The 24,361-nt window shown below is 60.7% G+C and overlaps 1 protein-coding gene across 1 annotated transcript; it reads right to left on the minus strand.

The window, feature by feature from the left end:
* Positions 1-1,194: 1,194 nt before the first annotated feature.
* On the minus strand, positions 1,195-24,029 carry KCNN3 (potassium calcium-activated channel subfamily N member 3). The gene is made up of 8 exons (XM_030026079.2): positions 23,154-24,029; positions 19,788-19,883; positions 15,854-16,272; positions 12,023-12,164; positions 9,919-10,029; positions 8,414-8,541; positions 8,155-8,224; positions 1,195-7,648 (listed from the first exon to the last, which is right to left on the minus strand). The coding sequence occupies exons 1-8, from the start codon at positions 23,886-23,888 to the stop codon at positions 7,352-7,354; spliced, it is 1,998 nt and encodes a 665-aa protein (XP_029881939.1). The 5' UTR covers positions 23,889-24,029; the 3' UTR covers positions 1,195-7,351.
* Positions 24,030-24,361: the final 332 nt, after the last annotated feature.

The following is a 24,361-nucleotide window of genomic DNA, read 5'->3' on the forward strand; positions in this document are numbered from 1 at the left end:
GTGGGCAGTATCAGAAATACAGCTGCCTTCATACGTTAGGGATCTGCTGCGCTAAGCCATTAATACAGGAAATGAAGCTCCAGGGTTTTAATCACCTATCAAAGAGTCCCCCAGACTGTTAGAGTATTTTTAGGATTTACAGGTATTAGCTCAAAAAAAAAAAGAAAAGTCTAATTTATCAATTCATCACGATTCAACTACTGCACATCACCCCCCTCCTCCTCTGCTGGCCCTGCAACACCCATAGCTGGGTTAGCCAGGGGGGGTCGTGCTGGGTGGTACCCTCCTGGCCCCCATATGGGGATGCATTTTGGGGCAGCCAGTCCCTCAGGCTGCTGTCTTAGCACCCGCTCGCTGATGGAGCTAGCCAAAGCTTGCAGTGCAGCGTTGCCAGGCTCTGAGCAAGGCTTTTGACTCGTCGCCTGGATTTAGCGGCGCTCAGTGGGAAAGCATCCAGCTTCCCCTTCTCTCTACCAATGTGTTCCCTCTGTGAAAGTTGTTTTTGTGCCCTTTGCACCCCAGCCAGCTTTACCTTTGTTTCCTTAGAGGTAAGGGATGAACAAAGCCATTAGCAGAGCTGGAGGGAGCAGCCCAGCTCTGATGTTTGGGCAGAACCGGGGTGAGCGGGAGGGAAATCCTTGGGGAGCCTTGGTGCAGAGCCACAGGAAAGCGCATCCACCACGCCTTCGAGCTCCTCTGCTCTCTCCTTGAGCCACAGCCCAAGCACACAGGAACCCTGACCCCCTTCAGAAAAGCCCTTTTGGGAGCAGGTGGCTGGAAAACACCTCACTGCTCATGTAAAGCAAGGCACCTGCGCGGGAGCCAGGGATTCTCGAGAGGCAGCAATTAGTGCACGTGGTTTTGCAAAGTGCTCAGGAGCTCCCAGCTCTGGAGATGCTACCCCAGCCTCAGCATCGCCCCGCACAAGAGGATGCTTTCCCCTCGCCAGGGTGTCCCCAAAGCGCACAGATGGACCCCGAGATGCTTCCCGAGGGTGCACGGGATTGCTCAGCACCATTGGGGGAAGAACCACACTGAGCACAATCCTCACAGTGCAAGGCTTTCCTATGGCGAGGCGTAACCGCAGCAGAAACGCCTCCAACATTGCTCCACAGCTGGACCCTGACCCCAGTGGCAAAAAGAAGAGAGCTCCCAAGAATAGCAAAACAGATGGGTCTGAAGCATTTATAGATGTACGTATATATTATATATTTGTGTGTGTAACTATACATAGATAGCTGCATACTTACACACCCGCACAGGTAAATATTTATAGATACTGACCTCTTCAGATTAAAGTCCAAGGCACTTTTTACAGTGAACAGGTTAAAGCCATAGTTTAAAACATGCCTGTTTCTGGGTACAGCTTGGGTTTATGGCAAGGCTGTGGAGACGGGCCAGTCCCCGCTCCCTTCCCTCCGGCCAAGAGATCGGACCAGAAGGAGGGATGTAAGCCCAGGGCCGGATCCTGACCACAGAAACACGCAAGCAGCTCCTGCTGGGAAGTGCATCGGCAGGTCAGGGCGTGCTGAGACATCAGCGGGAGGAAGAACACTTTGGGCAGAAGAAGGAGCAGAGCTGGGCGCATGTCTTTCAGCACCCACAGCACCGGAGGTCCTGGCCAAGAGCACCCACCGGGCAGGCAGTGCCAGACCCCTGCCCAGTGCCCCATGGGGCTCTGAGGTGGCTCATCCCACAGGGAAATAATTAATCCCACGGAGCAGCTTTTCCTCTCCCCTGCAAAAGCCCCTCTCTGCTGCCCTGAGCCCTCTCAGTGCCTTTCAGGAGGGAGCTCAGAGCTGGAAGAGAAGCTGGGACCAGTGCAGAGCCTTGAAGCAGCATCTTCCCCTTCTCAAACTGCTGAGGAATCACCTTCCCCACCAGCAAACCTACCCGGTGGCCATTGCACAGGGGCTCTGAGCCAGCTGGGAGCTGCTGGGCAGGAGAAGCCCGAGGGAGAGCGGTGCAGAGGGCCAAAGCACCCTAGAAATCCCCAGGCACCCCCAGACCCAGCTGGCAGCAGGGGAGGCTCAGCCCTGCCCTCTCCGGGGGGAACCAGCCCCTCTCCTCTGGCAGAGCTATAAACCCCCAAGCTGGTCCCGGCCATGTCCCAACAAGGGGCAGCTGCCTCCAACAACTGCCCCACAAGTGGGGTCAAATGTGTAGGGCAGGAACAGCCCCAACCAGACAATCCCAGGCAGCCACCATCTGCCATGGCAGCTCACTGCTGACCCTTTGGGGTTTAACTGACCGTGACAGTAATAACAGTGATACCAATGACAGCATGGCAGTGACTGCGACTCTGATGGGGAAGAGCCAGCATTGGGGCTTTTAGGCTTTCTCTGGACAAAAGCAGCAGGAATTGGTCCCATAGGCGCTGCTCGTTCCTGGACGTGGTCACGTTCCATGTGGGAAGACTGGCCAGGAAGGAGCATCAGGGCTGCAAAAGAACATTTTAAGACTTATTTGCCCACAGATCTTGATCCAATGGGGATCAGGTCCAGCAGCTTAGGGGCTGGAGGTAAGGAAAAGAATGCTCTCTGAGGCTCGAGGAGTACATCAGCTGGAAGGCTGAGATGGAGCAGTCCCTGCAACCTCATCATGTTTCTCTTTCATGCTCAGGACTTTGTCCTCCTACACCGTTGCAGCCTCAGGTTGGAGGGAGCAAAAGCCACAGCTCCCCAGGGCAGGGCACAAAGCCTGAACCGGACACCTCCCAGGCACAGCGGCTGCATTCCCTCGGAGCAATTCACCCCGGGAGAGCAGGATCGCTCCCAGGACCGCAGACCTTGCCTGCAACAGTGCAGGTCACCGGGGAAGGGCTGCCCTTACCCCCATCCCAGAAATTAGGTGTTGACCTGAGAAGAAAAAGTGAGCATGCTATTTCTGCCTGCCTCCTTCTAAGCAAACACCACACAGCCCAGCTCCACGTCTAGGGCGCTAAAGCAGGCAGGAACAGTCCTGCCTGCCTGCTGGTCACCAGGCCAAAGGCAGAGCAGTGTGTTTCAGCAGCCAGTGCGGTGCAGACCAGCACCGTCACCCTTTCCTAGGCACAAGTCATTCCCTAGTTCAAAGCCTGCCTGGATCCTGCCCGTGCTGAGCCAAAACATGCCGAAAGTCTGGCTGGAGAAGGGGAGCATCATGCTCCGCACTACTTCTTCCACAAGAGCCTGCATCCTGGAGGAAAGAGGGAATTTTGGCTCTTGCACAGCTCATGCCTAGGGAGCTGAGTCCCTCCTTCAGCTGGAGAAGATGACCTGGAGGGGGAATGGCTTTCCAGAAACTTCTGAGACCCCAGGAGAAAAGGGGGGGGCAGATCTTTCCCTAGGGAGAAGCAAAGCTCTGGTGCCATCAGCCTGTGTGGATCTGGACCTGCTAAAGGCCAGCTTCCAGGTAATGCGAACGAATACCTGGGGGGTAAAGGATAAGGAGCGTGGGGAGCCTTTCTGGCTGGGGTCCTGCGCCCCTCCTCTGCCATCCTGGCCTCCATCCTCACCAGGAGCAGCGGCTGTACTCAGAAACAGACATTTTTGGCAGCAGGCTGGCATCGCTGCCTGCTGACAGCCAGGTTGGGTACAAAACCATAATTGAAAGTTACAATAACCTTTATAATATAGCAATATATTTCATAGTTAAAATAAACTATTATGCTTTCCCCTGTTGTTAAAAAAGAAGCAAGCAGTACAGAGGCAAGATGCAAACCCAGGTCGAAGCTCCTTAAGTCTGGACAGAAATGTCTGTGAGTTTGCAGAGAGGATGTGGTATTTTTCTGGCATTTCTAGGATGTTTCCTCGCAGGCAGCGCAGGGAGGAGGTTCGTGGAGCAAAAAACCCAAGGCTGTGCCAAAAATGAGACTGGCTGTGGCTAGGTGGGTCCTGGAGGGGCTTCGGGGTTCAGCCCTGTTGGTGCATGGGGTCGGATGCTTCCCAGCTGCGGAAGGTCAGCATCTCTTTGGGATTATAACTCTGCGTCGCAGTTTTGTTCTTGTGCTTTTCCTCCACCTTGGTCACTGGTCCCAGCTCTTCTCTCTGCTTGTCCTCATGCCCTTTGGGGCCACAGGCTCCAAAACGATGTTCTCAGGGTGTGTAGACAGCACTGGCTGGGGAGCATTTACTGGAGCTCTGTAACGGAGACCTACCGGCCACTGCCAGGAAGGGAAGCTCCAGCTTGAGCTACCACGCTCCACTGGGTGTGAGCTGGGGGCTGCCACCTGCACCGAGGCCGCTCAACTGCTGGTGACCAAGAGCCACTTGCAGGGAGCAGGGCAGCAGCTCCAGGTGGGCACCCTGGGATAGGTGCCCATCCCCCAGCACTGGGGGATGCCATGGGCTGGACTGCGCTGGGGTGCTGGGGGCTCCCCCCCATGCCTGCCCTCACCATGGCCTCAGGGCAGCTCCCCAGTCCCAGCATCGGGGCTGGGGCAGGGGGTTAGTCTCGGTGCTGGCCTCGGTGGGGTCTGGTGAGCCCGGTGCTCAGGGCTACCGGCACCAGTGTTGAAGCACTGGCAGGGGTGAGGGTGCAATACAGGGGTACAGGGGGTGGGTTGCAGGGAGCAGGGTGGGGTACAGAGTGTAGGGTGGGGGCTGCAGGGTGTGGGATGGGGGCACAGGGGTGTGCAGGATGCAGGGTACAAGGTGCAGACCCAGGGCTGCAAGGTCTCAGGCAGAGGCCTCATTTGGGGTGCAGGGGTGAGGCTGGGGGATGGAAGGTGTGGGGTGCGAGGTGCAGAGATCATACCGCCCCAGCTCCTGTCAGCCCTGGTGAAATCCCACTGAAGCAGTGAGTCTGCCCCAAGACAAGGATCTCTTGCACCAGTTGTAATCCTGAAGCGCTCACCACTGGCCCTTCACTCCCCTTCAGCGCCTCCGGTCCCAGCAAGCTGACAGGTCTTGACAGCAACCCAGTCTTGTCTGACTTGGTTTGATTTCCCAGACTTGATCATTAGCCCGTAAGGAGGTTCCCACTGGTGACAGAGATTCTCGAGCAGCAATACTTCCTCTGGGTCTCTGACACCTTCAGATACATCTTTGCACCTCACCCCATACGCAGCCCCGTTACACGCAGCAGTTTGTTCCTGCCCGAACCCTGCGAGAGGTGCAGAAGCTTTTTCTCTGCTGACTGCCTGCAGGCCAGTGAAGACACTGCATTTCAGGCTCATTCTCAGAATTTGCAACCTTTTCTCCATTGCCACACTGGAAACGTCCTTACAGAGGTGGGCAGAAGCTTCTCCTGCCGGGGAGGTAGGGCTGAGGGTCACCTGTAGGCACACGGGGAGCAGCAGCAGGGCTAAGAATAGACCTTGGGGGGACTGCCAAGGTAGCGACGCTCTCACAGCCATCCTGCCCACCCTGCAATTATACTAATGACAAAGAGCTTGGAAGAGGGGAAGAGCAGCTCATTCCCAGAAGCCGAGTATCTCCTGCCGGCCGAGGATCAGAAAAGGCTGGCAGCGATTGCCGCGAACCTCCTCTCCTCCCTGAATGTGACGGAAACGACCATGTCTTGCTACCCTGCTACCAACGGGCTCAACACAACCACCTCTGCAGCTCTGGGAGCTCATTTTGCAGTACTCCCGCTGCTGCCTTGCAGCCTTCCTCCTCCTCTTCCTCCTCCTACTGCTGACTGGGGCCAGCAGGGGGGACAGCTCCTCACTAACTACTGCTTGTTTTCTGTGTAACTTTAATTGTAGGGCACAAAGAGTAAACCACCTACCACTGGCAGCAAGTGGAGATTTGCACAGAAATTCCTCAGCATCGGGCTGATACATCCCTGCCTATGTGGGCACAAAATCCAGCGTTATTTATGGAAGGGAAAGAGTTACAAAGGAGAAGATTACAGGCTGAGTATACCTGGAGTAACACAGTAACTTTGATTACAATTACTGACACTGCTGGGTGAGGTGTAATTAATATCACGGAGTAATTACATGGTTACTTCATCTGTTTAAAAATATATAAATAGCCTCTGCTGAGTTTTCATTGAAAGCAGCAAACACCAGCCCCAAAGCCGGAGCCCAGCAGCAGCAGGCAAGGCTCCGTGCAAGGACCCGCAGAACCCGAACAAAACCCCATGGCAGAACTGGGGAGGAAAAAGGAGTAAACAGTGAAAGCGGAACAGAAAATGGCTGGTTCCAGAAGTAGCCAGGTGATGCCAAGGGTACCTCAGGAAGCTGACCACCGGCAAAAAAAAGTAAAGCATGAAGGGCTGCGCTTCAGCAGGCACAGGCAGCGGCTAATACCGAGCACGGGCGCTGTTGCTGAGATGGCACCGGATGGTGCCGCTGATCCCCACCAAACCCAGCAGAAGCAGCACGAAGGCGATGGGCTTTGTTTTAAACAGATGAAGTGCCTGCCCCCACTACTGCATCACTTGCCAGCAAGCCCCCTTCGACCCCGGTGGATTCGGCACTGCCGGCTGGGCTTGAACACGGACATTCCTGGTGCGAGCAGAGGTGGTTGTAGCTGATGAGGTTTTTTCATCCAGCAGTTCTGAGGCCGCTGCAAAGAGCCCGCTGACTTCCCAAAATGCTGGGGGGGCTCCTGGGTGGGCGGTGATGTGAACATCTGGAGACGCCCCTCAGCGTCCGGGCTGGCCAGCCAGCCCTGTCATTGGCCATCACCACATCGGCTGGGGGCAGCCCTGCCCAGCCCCGCATCCCCACATGCTTTAGGCACTGCTTTCCCAGCTCTGGCACATGTCTCCAGGCAGAATGTGACCCCGAGGACCAGCAAGAAGAAGCGTCCCTTGTTCTGCCCAGGCAGAAAACACTCACAGCACTGGAGAACCCCGCGGGCAGGTTACGGCCAGACACTGTCACCCACCCAGCAACGTTGCAGGGGGTTCATGTGGGTCCTGGTAAGAAGATGGGATGGAGCATGGGCAGCGTAGGTCAGAGCCTGTGCAAGAAACCACCATGTTGGCATCTGCCCGGCAGGGCTTTGCGATGGTGAGAGGGGCAGGGGTCGAGGGGAGCAACCCCGGCCCCCGGCGGGATCCACACAGGGGAGGAAAACTCTCCCTCTGGTGTCTCCGTTGCTTCAGTGCTTCTGACTTGTTGTTTTGTTTTCAAATATGAAGACCTGAGATTGAGCGTGGGTTTTCCGTCTGCCACCGGACGCCGCGGTGCGGGCTTGCCTGAGGCGTTGTATCCCGTCCCCTTCCTTCACCACGTGTAGAGGCACCTGAACAGGGATGCGATTCCCGATACCAAAGTGTTGGCAAAGCTCCGAGCATTGCTCGGCACTGCTGGTCCCTCCGGCTCCGGCCGAAGGGTCCTGCGGCAGTTCATGGAGACTTCGGGACCTGCGTGGAAATGCTTCCCCTGTCCGTGGGGGGGCTGAGGGGCTGCATTTTAGCAGCTGCTTGAGCTTGTGTAAGGGGTGGGGAAGGAGGTGGAGCTGACCCCGATGGGGCTCTCAGAGAGAGGAGTTTGGGGGGGGCCCACCGGCACGCCAACCCCCCGCGCCTCCAGGACGGCGGCGAGCAGGCGCTGCTGCTGCTGGCGCAGCATGTCAGCCATCAGCAGGGGCAGGGAGTTGAAGCTGGCACTGAGTTGCTCCAGCTTGGACTCCAGGCTGCTGATCTGCTTCTCCAGGTCCTCGCTGCGGTCGTTGAGCTCGGTGATGAGGTCATACATCACGTTCTGCATCTGGGGAGGGGACAGAGGGGACAGTGGAGGTGTTAGTGCCACTGCCACTGGCAGGGTCAAGCCCTATAACCCCTTTCTGCAAGCAAAGCCCTGAGAGCCGCCCCATCTCAGCCCACTTTAGGAGCTCACAGGGCACTGTGACCACAGCTTGGCTCGACATGGGACATTAAAATGAGGAAACCCAGCCTCTGTGCAGGCAGAGGGGAAAGGGGCAGCCAGCCCTGTGCTGCCAAGCAAGGGTACCCCCAGCTGGGGCTGCAAAAAGGGGGTGCAGGGAGCAAAGACCTTTCCTGGAAGCAGGGTGACCCCCCCCGCCCCCAGACCCTGGCTTGTGTCTGTGTTTCTCCTCCTGCCTTGCAAGGGCAGCCATCCCACAGCAGCTATTCCCAGCTGACATTTACCAAGCCGGAGCATTTTGCAGACAGCCAGGTCTGCTTTAGTTTTTCCAAGTGAAAAGAAACATTCGGGCAGCCTGGCCGAGCCAAGAGGTCGCTGCAGGGACTTGCCTTTGAGAGGTCGACCAGGGTGTTGGCTTGGTCGCTCAGCTTCCTCTGCTCCATCTTCACGCTCCGCAACCTGGGGAGAAGGAAAGAGCAACGCAGCTACATCCCCTCCTCAAGTGCAAACCACAGCTGGAGACCTGCCTGCGTCCCAGGCAATGGGAAATTGTCCCCACACCCCTGCCAGCAGCTGGACCACAATTCCCCTGGGGCTAGGGCTCAGCATCCCCCCAGCCCCCCCCCCGCCCAGCACACAGCCCCTTACTGGTGAATGGCTTGTAGGAACTTCCTCTGATGCTTCCTGACTTTAGCGTGGTCGATCTTCTTCAGCAGCTTGGTGTGCTTATAAATGAGCCACGTTTCCCGCAGGACGTTGGCTGCTGCGTTCTTAATCTGCAAGAGGAGAATTGGCTGCAGGTCACTAGCCCTGGCTGCACTGGCATATGGGATTTCATGGAGACACCGGTATGGCTCTGCTGTGAGCCACTGGTTCATGAGCCAGTGCTACAAGAGCCCTTGACTCGCCCCAGCTGCAGCGAGGCGCTCAGCTCTGCTCCCACATGGTCTCCTGCACCTTTGCAAGGGATCACAGGCAGCTCGAAAGGGAGTAAGGGCAGGCAGAGCTGCCCACACCAAGCAGGGGATCTTGGCCCCTGGTGCACCCACATCCCCATCCTACCCTACATCAATGCTCCGCCACCGGGCTCCTCGCCCGTGCATGAAGCTGTACCCTAAGCCTTGAGAAAAAGAAAAAAATCCCAAAGTTTTTCTCAATTCCTGCATCCATCTGCTGCTCTTGGCAGGTCCTGGCTGGGCTGCCAGCACGAGGACACAGCTTCTGCAGGCTCCCCCTGCTAAACTGCAGCTCTGCTGCTCACTCCAAGATGAATTGGCCGCCATCTGCCTGGCACAGAGCCCACAGATCCATATCCATGGCTGCGGGAGCAGGGCCGACCGGCTGTTTGCTTTCCTGGCCTGGCCATACCAAGGCCTTTGACTATCCCTGGGGCGTCAGGGCTCCTGCCGGCATGTGGCTTTGCCTGGGGCTCTGCTCTCTGGGGTGAAGTGGGGTGCCCTGGCCACGTCCCGGCACTGGGAGGTCACCCTTCCAAGGACTGCAACGACGGTTGCTTTGCCACCGTCCCCTATATAAAATATCACTCCTGCCACAGGCAAGCAGAGCTCATTACATCACGCAGCGCTGTTGGGTTGTTGATGCTTTGCTGTGACGAGGCTGCTGAGACCAGAGAGCTCCTGCAGCCCCCACATGCTGCCAGAGATGTGATGCCGGACCCTGGCACAACCAGCAACCCCATGGACCCCCAGCCATGGCCACAGCCTCCAGGTCCCTCCTTGGGAATGGAAACCACAGGAGCCTCACGGCATGGCTCTCTTATGTGACAGGCGAGGCACTGAATCTCCAAAATACGGTTGTCTTCCTGACACTGAGCTAAGTAAGATCATGCTCCGCAAGAGGGAGTCTGTATCCTCCCAGGGGGAAAAAAAAAACCCCAGGCTTTTTGTCTCAGGTGTGCGGCCAAGCATCCTATATCGCCTAAATCCCCAATACAGAGCTGGTGCTGTTTGCTTTCACTGTAACCCTTGTGCCTGTGCTGCACCTGAGGCAGTCAGACACCTTCCTCCACCGTGGTACCTGTGGGACCCGCACCCAGAGGTGCTGACACCTTCCTCCCACCGTCATACCCATCCACAGGTCCCTCCACATGGCATGGCCCCCCAGTCCTGCTGCCCCTCCCCGCAGCACCTTACCCGCTTTGTCAGCTGCGTGTCCATCATGAAGTTGTGGACATGCTTCTCAGCTTTGGTGAGCTCCAGCTTCCTGGCCACCACAGCCACCACCAGTGCCGTGCAGCCAGCACCCTGTGCAGGGACATAAGTCAGAAACGGTTTATCCCACTCTAGCACCCTCATGCAACAGCAGCACTCCCACCCTCACCATTGCAAAACCCTAATTAAGTAAAGCTCCATGGCCTCCCACCCACATTACTCTACCAAGGAGACATCACAGAGCCTGAGTGTCCTTGAGCAGCTGACAATGTGCCAGGTAATTAACAGAAGAGGCCGGAGGTGATTTATGAGGTCAGTGGTGATCAGCAGTGAGCTCTCGCCTCCCTGGTGCCTGTTAGAACTGGCCGGGCTAAGTCTGCTTACCAGTGCCACCGCGGCCCAGGGACCTGCCCTGTGCTGGTGCCCTGCGGGATGGGGACCCCCTCTGCTCTCAAGAGGGGTCCAGGATGGGAGAGCGGTGGGGAAGCACCAGGCAACCTGGGGGAGAGTGGGGAAGGGCCACATCTCCCAACAGCGACAGCTGGAAGGTCACTTATCCCAGTGATTAGGGCCGGATCCATGCCATAGCCACCATCTCTGGCATGTATTTGTCTTCAGAAAGCAAAGGTGCCAAGCCTCTGCTCCCTGCGGTGCTCCTGCACTCTGCCTGCCGCTGCCCATACCAGATGAGCCACTTCCCCCCTCCCAGCACTCTGGCAGAGGCCCATGATCCTGGCAAATGCTCCTTAATTTATTAAAGAGTCATTAATTAACATCATGCTCTGAGCTGAATCCTTTAGCATCCCCGAAGGTCCTGCTGTGTGCTCTCAGCTCCCACCACTTCTCTCTTCCCTGTGGGGCAGCCGACCCCAGTCCTGTGGCTCCAGCAGCCCAGGGGAGCCCCCAGCCCCAGCGGTTGTGGGGGTCCCCAGCCCCGGCAGGTTGGGGGCTGTGCTGCCAGATGGGTGCCAGGAGAGGGGCACGCTTTGCTGGATGGTGTCTCAGTTCAAAGTAACCACTCGCTGGAGGGGAGCTCTGGAAGCCCGTGGCACCTGGACCCCCTTGGCCAAGCCACTGACCGCTCTCCTGCGCTGTGCTGCTGGGAAATGCCGCTTTCCCCCCCCAGTAGGGATTTTCTCCCTTGCTTGGCTCCTATCAGCAGTATCAGCCTCACTGATGCCCAACCTCATAGGAGACAGGTCAAAGACTTGCAGTTAATATAAAATTAATACCCGCCGGCAGAGCTACCTCAGCCAACAGCTCTTGCGGGGTGCAGAGTGGCAGAGCCGAGCCCAGCTGGTGCTGGGCACCAGCTTGGGCTGCCCCAGGTGGGAAAGGGGGGGAACAGCTCCACTCCCAGGGCCTGGAGCCAAACAGCTGGGGTGCTGGGGCAGATCCGCAGAGGAGCTGTGACCGCAGGGCCCCCGGCCGCTCCTTTGGCCGCCCTGGCTGGAAAGCCCTGGAAGCTGGGACATCTCATGGGTGCCTTGGAGCAGTATGCCAGAGGATGGTGACCTTTTAACCATAAGGAAACAAAGCCACGGCAGAGCAGTGATGCTGGCGGGAGCGCGGGGGAGTGGAGGGCTCCCAGCTGGTCCCGGCTCTCAACAGGAGCCAGCAGCATTCAGGATCACTCCGGGCAATGGAAGCCAGGTGGCGTGAATGGGGACAGCCAAGGGATGCTCAGGGGCCCCTCTGCTCCCTGGGGACATCCCCGACCCCACCGCGGTCCGGCTCCCCACTCCCTCGCCGAACACATGTCCAAATCCACCCCGAACTCACCAGTGGGGACCGCAGGGCAGGGGGCTGGCTGGCATCCCACACTGCGCCCCGCAGGACTGCAGCGCCCACCAGGCACGCAGCCAGCCTGCACCCTCACCTCCTTAACCAAACCGCCATGTCCTGCTAATTACTGTGCTTACAATAATTGCAATTACAGCTCTATCAGCGTCCAGGCTGCAAGACCTTGGAGCTGAAGCCATTATGCCTCGTGCATGGACAAGCCAGCTGGGAAGAGGGTCCCCATAAAATCCGGTGGCCCTGCTGCCGCAACAGGGACAGGTGACCAGCTCAGCACTGCCCTTACCATGATGCCGGTGAGCAGGCAGACACCCTTCCCACAGTAGGTGTGCGGGACCATGTCACCATAGCCGATGGAGAGGAAGGTGATGGAGATGAGCCACATGGCACCCAGGAAGTTGCTGGTTACGTCCTGCTGGTCGTGGTACCTGCCAAGGACACACAGGCATCAGTGTCATGGCAGGGGACGGGGACAGCTGTGGGGAGCAACAGGGGCACCTGGGCACAGGGAATAGGGATTAATAACGTGGCAGGCTGCCCAATAGCAGCAGTGGTTGCACAATTTCTGCCACCAGAAAACCCACATGGACAAAATCAGAGCAAAAACTCAACAGAAAGGGCTTCTGCTTTCAGGCAGACCTGTCACCACATCCCGGTCCTGCCGCCTGCGTCCCCGGTGCCACATGGTGGTGAGAGCCGGCTGATGGGAGAAACAGCTGCAGCTCTGCAAAGCCCCCGACCGCGCTTGCTCGCCGCCAGCATCCTCCGCAACCCCTTGCTGCTGCAGCTTGGGCTGAGCCCATTCCCCCTGCGTTGCCTCGGGGGACAGTGCTGTCAGCAGCCCCAGCAGAACCACCGGGGACGGATCCTGCCAAGCCTCCGGCATGCACTTGGCTCTCGGACAGTGCAAGGGGAATGGCTCACATGCTCCAGACAAAGCACACATGGAGCAGCCACAGCTTTGGGGATACTGCAGACTTTCCATGGCCATGTCCCTGCTGAGCGGTCAGTGACCGCCCTGGCCAGCCCAGCATCCAGCTGTGGCTCTTCCAGCAAACATGCAACCAGGAGCCTCGGTTGCCTCCGGCTCCCCAGGGCTGGCATGAGCCCAGCTGAGCAGCATGGGGATGCTTCCTGGGGGATGCAGGGGCTGGCCCAGCCCACAGTGGGACTCAGCCCCAAGCCCCAGGGTGGGCAGGGGCAGGCAGCACCTTTGCCCCACCACGGGCAGGATAGTCACCCTCCTGCCTGCATGCATCCCTCTCCCAGGCAGGCTTCTCCCTGCCTCCTCATGAAACCATTAGAGGGAAACCAGATGGAGCTTTTGGCAATGCCCCCTGGTTCATCCCAGCTCCTCGCTCCTGGAGCGGCTGGGTTTTCTCCTCTTCCGAAATGTTTTTCCCCCCAAGCAACTGGAGACTCGAAAGATCCTGGTGCACGAGAAAGTGCCCTCAGCCATGGCAAGGGCCACTGCTGCACTCTGGGCAGGGCTGGCCGGGGGAGCCAGAGCCCACCACCACAGCTACAGCAAGGGCTCCCCAAAATCCAGCACCAGCAGTGGCACGCACCTTCCATCCCAGCCAGCGTGTTCCCCTGGGAAAGGCGCAGCCCAGCCCAGCCCGCAGGATGTGAGCTCTCGAGCCACGGGATGACCCCGGGAGCATCATGCTGGGCAAGGGGGTTACGGCACAGACAGACAGACAGACGTTTTTCTCTGCCAAGAAGCACTTTGAGCAGAAGGAGCTGATAAACAGGAGGAGCTGGCACATGCCACAGCCAGTGCAGGCAGGAAGAGGGGCCACCAGGTCACACCGAACGTTGCCACAATCTGTTAGACCCCAGCGCCGTTTTCCATTGCCCCCTCGTCCGCCTGCCCCCCACTAAGGGCACAGCCACCCCCCACCGGCGGGGCTGCCACGAGCATCACCCTGGTCCTGCGTCGCGCCACCACCGAGCGGAGCATCGCCACGCTAGGATGCTGCGGCAGCACCGGCTCAGTTGACCCGACCCCATCAGTTTGTGCAGCACTGCCAGGGAGCTCCAGGCTGGCTGCACCCTCACCCCGGGGAGCAGGACTGGCTGCACGTGCATGCACACGTGTAAGCACACGTGCATGCCGTCGGCGGGCAAGGCCGGCAGCACTGCCGGCACCGCAGGCAGCTCTGCGCAGCGGCCGGGCGAGCGGGCGAGGTTGCTAAGCAACTCGCTGCCTTTGGAGAGCTGCGGCTCCCCCCCAGCATGCACGGGAGGATGCCCAGCAGCGATGCCGAGCCCGCGGGCACTGGAGCAGCCCACAGTGCTGAGGGGACGTGCCATGACCATGCCACCCCAGGCCGGGGACTGTGTCTTGGAGCGGCACAGCCATTTCCGAGCTGCGCAGCCCCAGCGGGTGCTGGTTGGGATGGTCCTGCAAGCCACAGCAAACTGGTTTCCAGTGCCGGTGCAGCAACCTGCCATCACTGGAGACACGGGGACATGGCTTGGGTGGCCCTTGCAGGAGCTATGTGGCACCCAGGGCTGGTGCATGCCCCGGGGACGGTGCATCCCTCAGGGATGGAGCATGTCCCAGGGGTTGTGCATCCCCCCAGGTCCTGCATCCCTTCGGGTCCTGCATCCCCCCCCCGGTGCTGCAACCCCCCAGGTCAGTGCATCCCCAGCCCAGCCGGGTGCCCGCCCGGGTTTGTGTCTGCCACTCTGTAGACAGACGGAGGTGGCGGCAGCTCATGGCAGCTGTGGTGCTGGTGATCTGCAGCGCCTTGTCTGCGTCATTTCTATCTTTTTTTTTGTCGCTAATGGTTCTTTATTTACATTGCGTTTTCCAGCCTAAGCCCCCCAGGTGCAGAATCAACCCCCTGCGCGTCCCCTGGGAGCCTGTCTGCCCGCTCCCTGTTTAGGAGGCAGAAATAAAAATCTCCCAAACACAATTAAGCAGCACACGACTATCCAGCACATCCTGAGAGCATCATTAAGGGAGGCAGGAAGGCAAATACAGCCTGTAAAAGCTTGTAAAATCTCAGCATGCCACTCCGCTCCACTGCCACGGTACTTAAAGCTGCTCTAATGCCCCTTCACGGGGTGACCATCACGATGGGTCCCACCCAGGGGAAGAGGAGGGGTGGCCTTCCTCCCACCTTGCAAGCACCCAGAAGCAAGCTTGGGTGTCCCAGCGGACCCAGAGGTGCTGGCTGGTGTGATCCCTTGCAACTCAGTTCCAAGGAAGGCACAAAGCTGCTGCAACAACTTAAAGGGATTTCACTTTGCTAATCCTCAGACACCAAGTCATAATGCATGCGTTGTTTTGGGTACTTTCCTGCAGACCAGCCCGGGCTCTGAGAGGCCTCTGGGGCAATTAGCCATGCTTTGATGGCAGTACGGCATCGAGCTCAGCCTCTTCGGGACAGGGATAGCCCTGTGCTGGGACAGGACACAGGACACCCTGCAGGGCACCTGCCCTCCCTGCCCCGCGATGGACGGGTGCCACTGGCGCTTTGCACCGTGGCCAGGGAGAAACCCCTCCAGTACAGTGCTGGAGTGGGTTGGGGGTCCTCCACCACAGCCCCCGGTTCCTCTCAGGGGACAAAGGGGTGCTGGCACGTCCTCGAGAGATGGAAGCACAACAGTACCCACCGGAGCCAGTCACCACAGCAACCCCCACGTGCTGAGCATGCCGATGCCAGCATGATGCCATCCGGCAGTGGGTTTGTCACCGTGGTGTTGTCATGGCAGACGCTCGCAGCAACGCCAGAGCCCGAGCCAGGCGCTGCCACTCGCCAGCCTTGCAGCACCTCTGGCCTCTCCCTGTGCACAGCCCCCGCCAGCACCCACCGCTCCCTGCGACCCCCACCTGCCCTCCTGGGGCTCCCGTGCCAGCTGGCACTGCACACCATTCCCTCGCGCAGGGACCCTGCCTGTTCCCAAGCACTGTGCTGCGAGGACAGGGCTGTCCCTGCCTCTGCCTCCTGCCCATCGGGGACTTGTTGGTGGGAACCTGTGGCTGCTGAGCCCCCAGATCTCTGCATTCCTCCCACAGGGTGCTGGGACATCGCAGCTCCACTGAGCATCCCGAACCGCCATGCATCCCGAACCTCCCCCTCCCCACAGCCCCAACCCCTCTCACCTCTCGCACACCCGGACCGTCCATGCGGCAATGATCCAGAGGGAAATGCTGAAGACCAGCAGCACCGTCCCGGGGCAGATGGTCATGAGAGTCTTCATGACAAAGCGGGTGTTGAAGTTGATCTTGTTGAGCGCCCCGATGCTGCGCGAGGAGGCATCAGTGAAGAGCTTGCTGTGCAGCAGCATCACCCGAGCGATCAGGTAGAGGCGCAGGAACATGGGGATGGACAGGATGATGTCCACGTCCGCCTCTGCCCGAGAAGGTGTGTAGGAGAAAGCCAGGCGGGCTGTCCAGAAAAATTTGTACTCCCCGGGGATGGGGTGTATGGCACAAACCAGCATCTCCAGGCTGATGTAGAGGATGCGCTCATACGTCATCGCTATCCGCCAGTCGTCAGCTCCATTGTCGATCACAAAGAGCTACCGGGACACAAAACCACAGTTACCAGTGGCCCTGGCCAACCCTGCCCCACCAGCATCCCACCGTGGGCAGTGGCGGGGCATGGACACCAGAGCCCCGTGGAGCTGGGGATGGCTTCAGCCAGGAGGGCTGGGGAGGGCAGAGGAAGGAAAAGATGGGAATGAGCCTTTGCCATCCGCTCCACTGCTCTGCCTGCTTGTTCAGAGGATGGTTACGGCACTGGGGACACCCCAGAAAGCGCTCATTTGCCAGGCCTCAAGCACACGCCCAGGCGCGGCAAGGAGACAGCTTGCTCCGACCCACTCCCGCACACCAGCTGGCAGAAGCCCACCTCCCAGCACAGCCTCCTCGCCCAGGGCACAGAGTCGGGTGAGCCATCATGCTGCAGAGCACTGGCACAAGCCACCCCAGCCTCTTTGCTCCTGCCAGCACTGCACCAGTGTCAATGACAGCCACCACGCCCCAGGTGCCAGGGCAACTTTTGGGGAGGGAACACCACAGCCAGCACACCCAGCCGCTGGCAGTGATGGGATCCGGTTGTCATGGCAACCACCAGTTCATCCTGGGTACCAGCTCTTCTCCCACTGCCGGCGATGGAGTGGAGGTCTCTGCAGGAGCTGGGGGGGATAGCAGCTTGGGCTGGCCCCTTCGGGACACTGCCAGACCCCCTGGGGGTCACCCACCCCATCCTGCCTTGGCGGGTCGGTCCCGAGGCTGCCATCAGCTTGTCCCTGGTGCAATGGGGACACTGGTGTCAGCTACAGCAGCAGGGACGCACTCGGGGCCTCTCCGCAAGCAATGCTTGGCAAAGACGCCACTAGGAAGGGATCCAAGGGGGATGTGGCAGCCAGCGCTACCGTCACCAGCGTGTCCTCGACCCTGCAAAGTGCAGAATGACACCGGCTCGTCCCGGGGGGGTCAGGAGCTCTTGTGGCCGCTCCAGCCCGGGCGGTGGGTGGGAGCACAGCCCCGGCTGGCTCTTCGCCCAGGAACAACACTCCTACCCTGCTGGAGGCCCCAGTGCACCTGCGCCAGCCGCCTCACTGGCACGGCACAGCACGCAGGGCTCTCCCCGGGGACGACAAGAGCTGCCGGGACTGACTCACGGAGCGGCCGTCCCCGGCCACCTCCCTTTCTGTTTGGAAAGCTCTGCTCCTTTTAGCTGCTTTGTTTGAGAAATTGTTTATAAAAATGCTCCAAGCTGTCAAGGGAGATCCTCAGGCATTTAGCAAGCTGACAGCCCATTCCTTCCTGGAAAAGGGTGTTAAAAATAAACAAATTAGCAAGAGGAAAAAGGCAGGGAGCCTTTTGACTGTGCGTGGGGGGTTTGCAATGGGCCAGGTCAGGGAAGGGAAGGAGCAAGGGGGATTTGGGCAGGTTCCCCCTGCACCAGCCCCATTCAGCCCTGCACCTGCGGTGCATCGCTGCAGGTTTCCATGGAAACCCCGGTGCGGTCCAGCGGTACACCCGAAGGGGCACCCCCAGCACCAGCTCTGGCAGGGAAAGGAGCAAGAATGTTGGCCATCGCAGCTCCAGACAAGCGAAGCACAAGGAAAGCTGCCGAGAAGCCACGCGGGGAAAAAAGCTTCACCAAACTAAATGCACAAAGAGCCCTGAGCATGCCGAGGGCAGGGATGAGGGGGGCTGTGCCCCCCCAAAACCTCCCAGCTGGAGCCAGCAGCCTCACCAGGACCGCACTCCATCATGCGCTGTGGCAATAAACGTGGCGCTGGCAGGGGACAGCACACTCTGTACGACACCGGGGCACCAGACCCTGCTCCAGGGTGCAGACCAGAGTCAGCTCCAGGGTGCCAAGCCCGGTGCCACCAGGAGCGGGTCAACCTCTGCCCATGGGTGCAGGGAGGGCAAGGACCTGGCGGTGCTGCTGGCAGCTCTCTGCACACGCTCAGCCTAATGAAGAGCAAGTGACACATGCAATGAGCAGGAGCTCGTGGCCTTGCAGCAGAAAGCAGAGCTGGGAAGCTGGGGTGGGGGGGCGCAGCTGGAGGATCTTGTTCACCTGCAGCCCTGGCTGGCAGGCGATGGGCACAGGGACACCCCGGGGACCCGTGCCATCCCAGCCCATCAGGTGACAGTGGGTGTAGGCAGCCAGGGAGGGGACAGGCAGGACCCCAGGAGCTGGACCCAGGACCCCAGGCACAGCAATACCCCAGCCCTGGAGAAACTGAGGCACAGGGAGAGCTGCAGATGTCCAGAAGGACTCAGCAATTAATGCAATTAAGACTAAGGGAAGAGGCCGAAGCCACTGTCAAGTCTTTCCTGAAGGCCAGGGAGGTCTGGCAGTGCCGCAGCGGGGTAAGTGCAGCCCTCCCTTAGGCAAAAGGGACAAGAAGCTGAGGATTTACAGCTCTGTCAGCCCCACTTCCAACCCCGGCCAGATTATCAGCAATCCCTTTATAAGCACCTAAGAGATAATAGGGCGATCAGCAGCCAGCACGGCTTTGTCTGCAGCAAATCAAGTCAAACCGATCTCATTCCCTTCCTTGCCGGTGTAACCGGTCCAGCAGAGCAGCTGGAGCCACACGGCTGGACCATGGTGATGTTTGGCGCCCGCACCGGCACAACACGCGTGCTCGGGGACCAGGACCCTGCGGGGGGGACAGCAGCAGGGATTTTGGCTCTGGAGAGGCGGGAAGCCCCACGCCGCTCGGGTGGACGCTGTGTTTGCACAACCCGCTCCCAAGAACAACAAGCAGAGGAAGCCGGTGAGCGTCGGGGCATGGCCCGCCTGGCTGACCCCAGCTGCCGCCACCCCGGGGTAAATATTATTCTAGCAAAAACCAGAACTCTCAAATATTTGCTTTGAGCAACACACTGTTGGGCTTGGTCCCCGTGCCAGCAGGCTGAGCCAGAGAGGGGGGCTCCCGGGAAGGTCCCTTGCAGGCAGGAGGCAGGCAGGGAGCAGGGCGCCTGCCTCCAGCCCCCTGGCCAGCAAAGCTGCCCCAGCCCCCAGCCTTGAGCCGGACGAGGTGGGATCTTTTGTGCACCAAAACACCAGAAACTCAGGGTCAGGGGACTTCGGCGTCCCTTCCCAGGATGCTCCTTCTCCTGCCCGGCGATTCATTCCTCCTGTCCCCAAAATGCGCCAGCATCGTGCCGAAGCCAGATCCCGTGGGGAAGCGCAGCCTTCCTGGAGCAAACTGGGAGCCCTGTCATTTCCCAGCAAAGCCACGGAGGGCTGGGAGGAAGAGAGTGGGCAGCCCTGATTAGGAAAGGATTTCACAGCTTTCCTTGGCACCTCAGCTGGTCCGAGCCCTTCCTGGCTGCAGCCTCCCCCAGCCACCGGCAGCTCCGCCAGGCACGCTGCTCTCGGGCAGACCCCTCAGTGCCCAGCCTTACTGCCCCCCGAGACCCCAGCAAGGAGGGAGGAGGCTCCATGCAGGCTGTGAGCTCAGGTACTGCATCCCACTGGGTTGGGTGGCAAATCCCACAGCCTGCCCCAGCCACCCACCCTGGCAGCCCATCGCTTCGCGCCAGTGACACCAGGACCTACCTGCACCTCCCGCGTGTGGTAGGCAATGATGAGACCCAGCAGGATGACTGTGGAAAGGCTGATAAGGCATTTCAGGGCCAGGGAGAACATGGAGTCCTGCAAGGTGAGAACAGGGCAGGCATTAGGGGGGACACGGCCATGGGACCCTGCTGGCGCTGGCTGCCATGCTGGGCTCCACACCCCCAGGGAGATGCTGCCCCCCTTCAAACACCTGCTTCCCCCCCGCCAGCACTTCGGCCACCCCAGCTCCCACCCCACATGGCTTGGCATGGTAGCAAGGGCACCATCAGCACCGCCAGCACCACCGGCACCGCAGGCAAGAGCGGCCCTTTCTCCAAAATGTTTTTTTTAATCTGATTCTGCCAAGTGTAATTACCAGCCTCCCCTCGCTGGCACATGCGACACCAGTGCCCTGGCCGCATCCAGCATGAGCCCAATATTATGGTAGCCTAATGGATGGTCTAATTAGATCGTCCTGCTAATTAGCTGTATGTAAATTAAACCAGGCCCTGATTCACTGGTGGCTGAAGCGGCTGCTCCCCAGGACCCCACCTGGAAGAGCAGGATTCACTGTCCCCTCCCACGGGCTGCCCTCTGGACCCCATTTCAGTTGCCAACAAGCTCATGCTGCCGCCAGCCACGATCTGGCCCCACCGGTGCCTAGGCACCCGCCAACCACTGGCAGCCCCTCACCAAGGTGTTATCTCCAAACCAACCTGCTCTGCCACCACACCTGTCCCGCACCTCCACCCCATCCGTCCCCAGCATGCCGAGACCTGGCACACTCAAGGCACTCTGAGACCTGGCATGCTCATGACACACTGAGACCTGGCACACTTGTGGCACACTGAGTCCCAGCACACTCATGGCATGCTGAGACCCACCATGCTCATTGCACGCTGATACCTGGCATGCTTATGGCACACCGCATCCATCCTTTGCTCCCTAGCATGCTGGGCTGCCTTCAGCCTCGCTCCTCTCCCTCTCCCCATGTTCTCCATCCCCACAGGGTATTTAAACACAGAGAAGGGACTATTTGCCATGGAGGCAGAGGCGCATTGTTAACAACTTGGCTCCGGCCACACAATTGTGTGGATATAATGGCTGGTGCTGAGAGAAGTGCCAGGGACCAAACAACGGCTATTAATAGGCAAACTCCGGGGCAGGGCTTGTGCCAAGGCTGCTCCGGTCAGACCCTTCCTGGGGGCACTACTCCTGCCTGCCCAATGCACGGGGACCCCATAGGTCTGGTGGGTCCCCAGGAAGCCTAGCCGCCACAACCTGCCTCTGCACCTCCTGGGGACCCACCAGCCCTCCCAGCAAGTGTTATTGGCAAAGGCTGCTGCACGCCCACCGCGTTTACCGATGCCTCCTGCCAGCGCTGGGTCTGGAGGGACCCAGCAGGAAGAGCTGCTGCTGGATCCCACGCTCATGGCAAACAACGGGGGGGGGGGCTTGGCCAAAGTGTGGCAATGCCTCAGCACCCCCAGCATGCATCCTCCCTGCACCATGCAGGTGGCAGGATGCTTCACCCCGGTGGTGCCGCACAGACTGCCCATGGCTCTGGGAAGCAGCGGTGCCATCCTGGAGGCAGGAGAGGCCCCATCCTGCCCACACTCAAGGGACAGGCAGAGAGCAGGCAAAACCCGGCCACTGCATCCTCGCTTTCCGGCTCAGCCCCGGCACTCTCCGGCCTGGGGAGCACGCGGCGGCGCGGCTGCCAGCCATGGGGCAGAGCTGGAGCCAGGCCAGGGCCGGCAGCACCGACATCCCCATCCTCACGACAGCTGCCGGCCCTGGCCCCAGACGTTCCTTCAGTCATGGCCACGTCCTTGCCAGCAAGCTCCGGTTTCCCACCGGGGGCTGCCAGGGGGGATTTATAAACTGTCGCCCACTGCTGTGGCTCCGGCCAAGGCCCTGGGGCGGCCAGGAGCCAGGGGACCCCCCCGCACCCTGCGGCTGTCGGCAGGAGCATGGCGACGAGCGGCAGGCGCCGGGGCAGGGGTCGGGGCAGCGGGCAGCTGCATGGCAGCAGCGCTGACTCACAGGGTCTTCCCCGGCTGACACAGCAGCTTGGTGTGCTGGGGCCAGCAAGCGTGGCAGCAGCGCTGCCGGCAGCCCGGCAAGGGCTGCCGGTCCCCACCGGTGCCAGGCATGCGGGCCCAGGGAGCCTGGCGACGGCAGCTGCAGCTCAACAGGTAGCAGGCGCAGGTGGGCGACGGCGGTTTGGCCTTGCTCCTACCAAAGGGGAGTGGGAACTGCCGGAGAGAGGCTCCGGCAGTGAAGCGAAGCAAAGCATCCTTCTGCCTTAGTGGGGGAGCCAGGGATGCGAGCTCGGCACGGAGGCATCCCTCTGCCTTGGTCGGAGCAGAGGGAACGGCTGCCCGCAGCCCCCATGCTCCCACCAATGCCAGCAGCTGCGGGCAGCCAGGGCTCAGGAGCCCTCCGCTGCCAGCCTGGCACCTCCATGGGGAGGCAGCGGGGTCCCCCACGCCCATGGGACCCCCAGCCATGTCCCTCCCTCCCTCCCTGCCTCCACCTGCTCCAGCTCCATCGCCTCCTCTGCCCACGCCACCCTCCCTACTGCCCGCGCCGGATAATGGCAGGAAGCGGCGAGCAGCCCCTTCTCAGCCTGCTCCTTCCCCTCTGCCAGCAGCACCACGGCACGGGGACCCCCACCGGCCACCCCCCAGCCCCCTCAGCAATGCCGTCCTGCTGACGCCCATGGGTGCCACGCATGCCCTGCCGGCGCGGGTGCCGATGCCTTCCCCTCTCTGGATAGGTATAAATAACATGACAGATGTCTATACAAAGAGTTATTCATATCGCTGCCAACCAGCGCAGCCCGGGAGCAGGAGCTGGAAGGGGCGTGGGGGGGAGAATTATAAATAAAAGACACTGTCCTGCAAAAAAAAAAGAAAAAAAAAAGGAAGAAAGGGGTGTGGAGGGGGGGGGCTGTGCCGCACCACCGAGGGCACAGTGCCTCGAGGAGCGCGCCGCTGGGCCGGTGATGGGCATCACAGACCCCAGTGGGTCAGTCCCCCATGCTGCTGGCACATGGGGCGGCTCTGCCAGGACCCGGCGCAGCGCCCGCCCCGACACATGCTGGCCGGCACGCGGCCCTGGTGGCCCCCAGCCCGGTGCTCGCCCTGTCCAACACCTGTGGCCACAGCATCCCCGTAAGGCCCCGGGGCCACCCCGCTGGTCCCCAGCCAGCCCGTATGGCCCTGGCCCACACCAGATGGGCCAGAGGGCTCCATGTTTATCCCACAGGACACCGTATGGGGCAAAGGGTTCCACGCTCATGTCGCCGGGCACCGTCCAGTGCTGAGGGCCCTGCACCCATCCCCCCGGACCCATCGGTACCTTGGAGTAGAGCCCCCAGGAGAGCTCGGTCTCGATGACCATGACGACGATGCCGAACATGCCGAAGATGAGCGCGTAGTCGCTGAGGCGCTTCCGCTTCTCAAAGAGCGCCCGGCGATGCCCCAGCCGGTAGCCGATGTTCTGCGCCTTGCGCTTGGGCCCCTTGGCGAAGGCGGCGGGGGCCGGGCGGGCAGTCGGGCGGTCGGGGCGGCAGGCGGCGGGCGCATGGTTGTCTTCGCGCGAGACGACAATCTCGGGGGGTCCGCCGGCCCCGAAGAGCTGCAAAGGTTGTGCCTCCGGTTCGGCCTCGATGAGGTTCCTGCGGGATGCGCTGAGCCGGCTGAGGGGCTTCATCACCCCCCCGCTGTACTTGCAGGAGCTCATGGCGATCTCAGTGAAGGGGTTGCTGTCCCGCCGGTGGACCAACGGGCTAGGCTGCCGGTGTTTACTGCTACCCGGTCCGGAGCCCGCCGGGTGGTCGCCGAGGTTGAGCTGGCTGCCGTGGCGGGAGGAAGGGTGGAGGGCGGCGGGGGCGGCGGGAGGAGGAGGAGGGGCCCGTAACGACCCGGGCGAGGAGTGCAACAGGCTGTGCTGGAGCGGCGGCAGCGCGGCGGGAGGCGGCGGCGGCGGCGGTGGTGGCGGTGACCGTTCGTCCCCCGGTAAGGGGCAGGGACACCGACCGTCCTCCTCCAGGTCCCCCACGCCCGAATCGTGGAGATGCCCCGATGTCTCCATAACGGTGGGACCGGCACCGCTTTATCGGGCACCGGTTCCACTTTACCGGGCACCGGCCCCGCGAGCTGGATCATGAATGGGCGCCGCGCGCTCGCCCGCTGCCGCGCGCTCGCCGCCGCCGCCGCCGCCGCTGCCGCCGCTGCCGCCGCCGCCGCCGCCGCCGCCCCCGCCGCCGCCGGCCCGGCCCCGCCGCGCCATTGGCCGCGCCGGGGCTCCCCGCAGGCTGACATCATCCCCGCCCGCTCCCCGCTTCGTGTATCCCCCCCCTACACACACACACACACACACCCCCCGCCCCGCGCCCCCGGTTCCTGAGTCTCTGCGAGGTCGTTCGGGACTTGTAGTCCACCGGGGTGTACCAGCGCCGATGCACGCCAGTGGACTGCAAGTCCCGAACGACCCCGCACCAGTATCACCCACCCATCCTCCCCGGGGGACCCCCTCGACGGCACAGAGAGGGGGCTGCAGGTCCC

Source organism: Aquila chrysaetos, chromosome 9 (assembly GCF_900496995.4).
Source record: "Aquila chrysaetos chrysaetos chromosome 9, bAquChr1.4, whole genome shotgun sequence".
In the NCBI taxonomy this organism is placed as follows: domain Eukaryota; kingdom Metazoa; phylum Chordata; class Aves; order Accipitriformes; family Accipitridae; genus Aquila; species Aquila chrysaetos.

Bases quoted from the DNA above. Each gene is read 5' to 3' on its own strand.
- KCNN3 (XM_030026079.2), bottom strand. From the start codon at position 23,888: ATGGAGACATCGGGGCATCTCCACGATTCGGGCGTGGGGGACCTGGAG. The intron at 10,030-12,022 runs GTAAGGGCAGTG...GTCCCTGCACAG, and splicing joins GCCTGCTCACCGGCATCATG to GGTGCTGGCTGCACGGCACT. The intron at 7,649-8,154 runs GCAAGTCCCTGC...TCCCCTCCCCAG, and splicing joins CCCTGGTCGACCTCTCAAAG to ATGCAGAACGTGATGTATGA.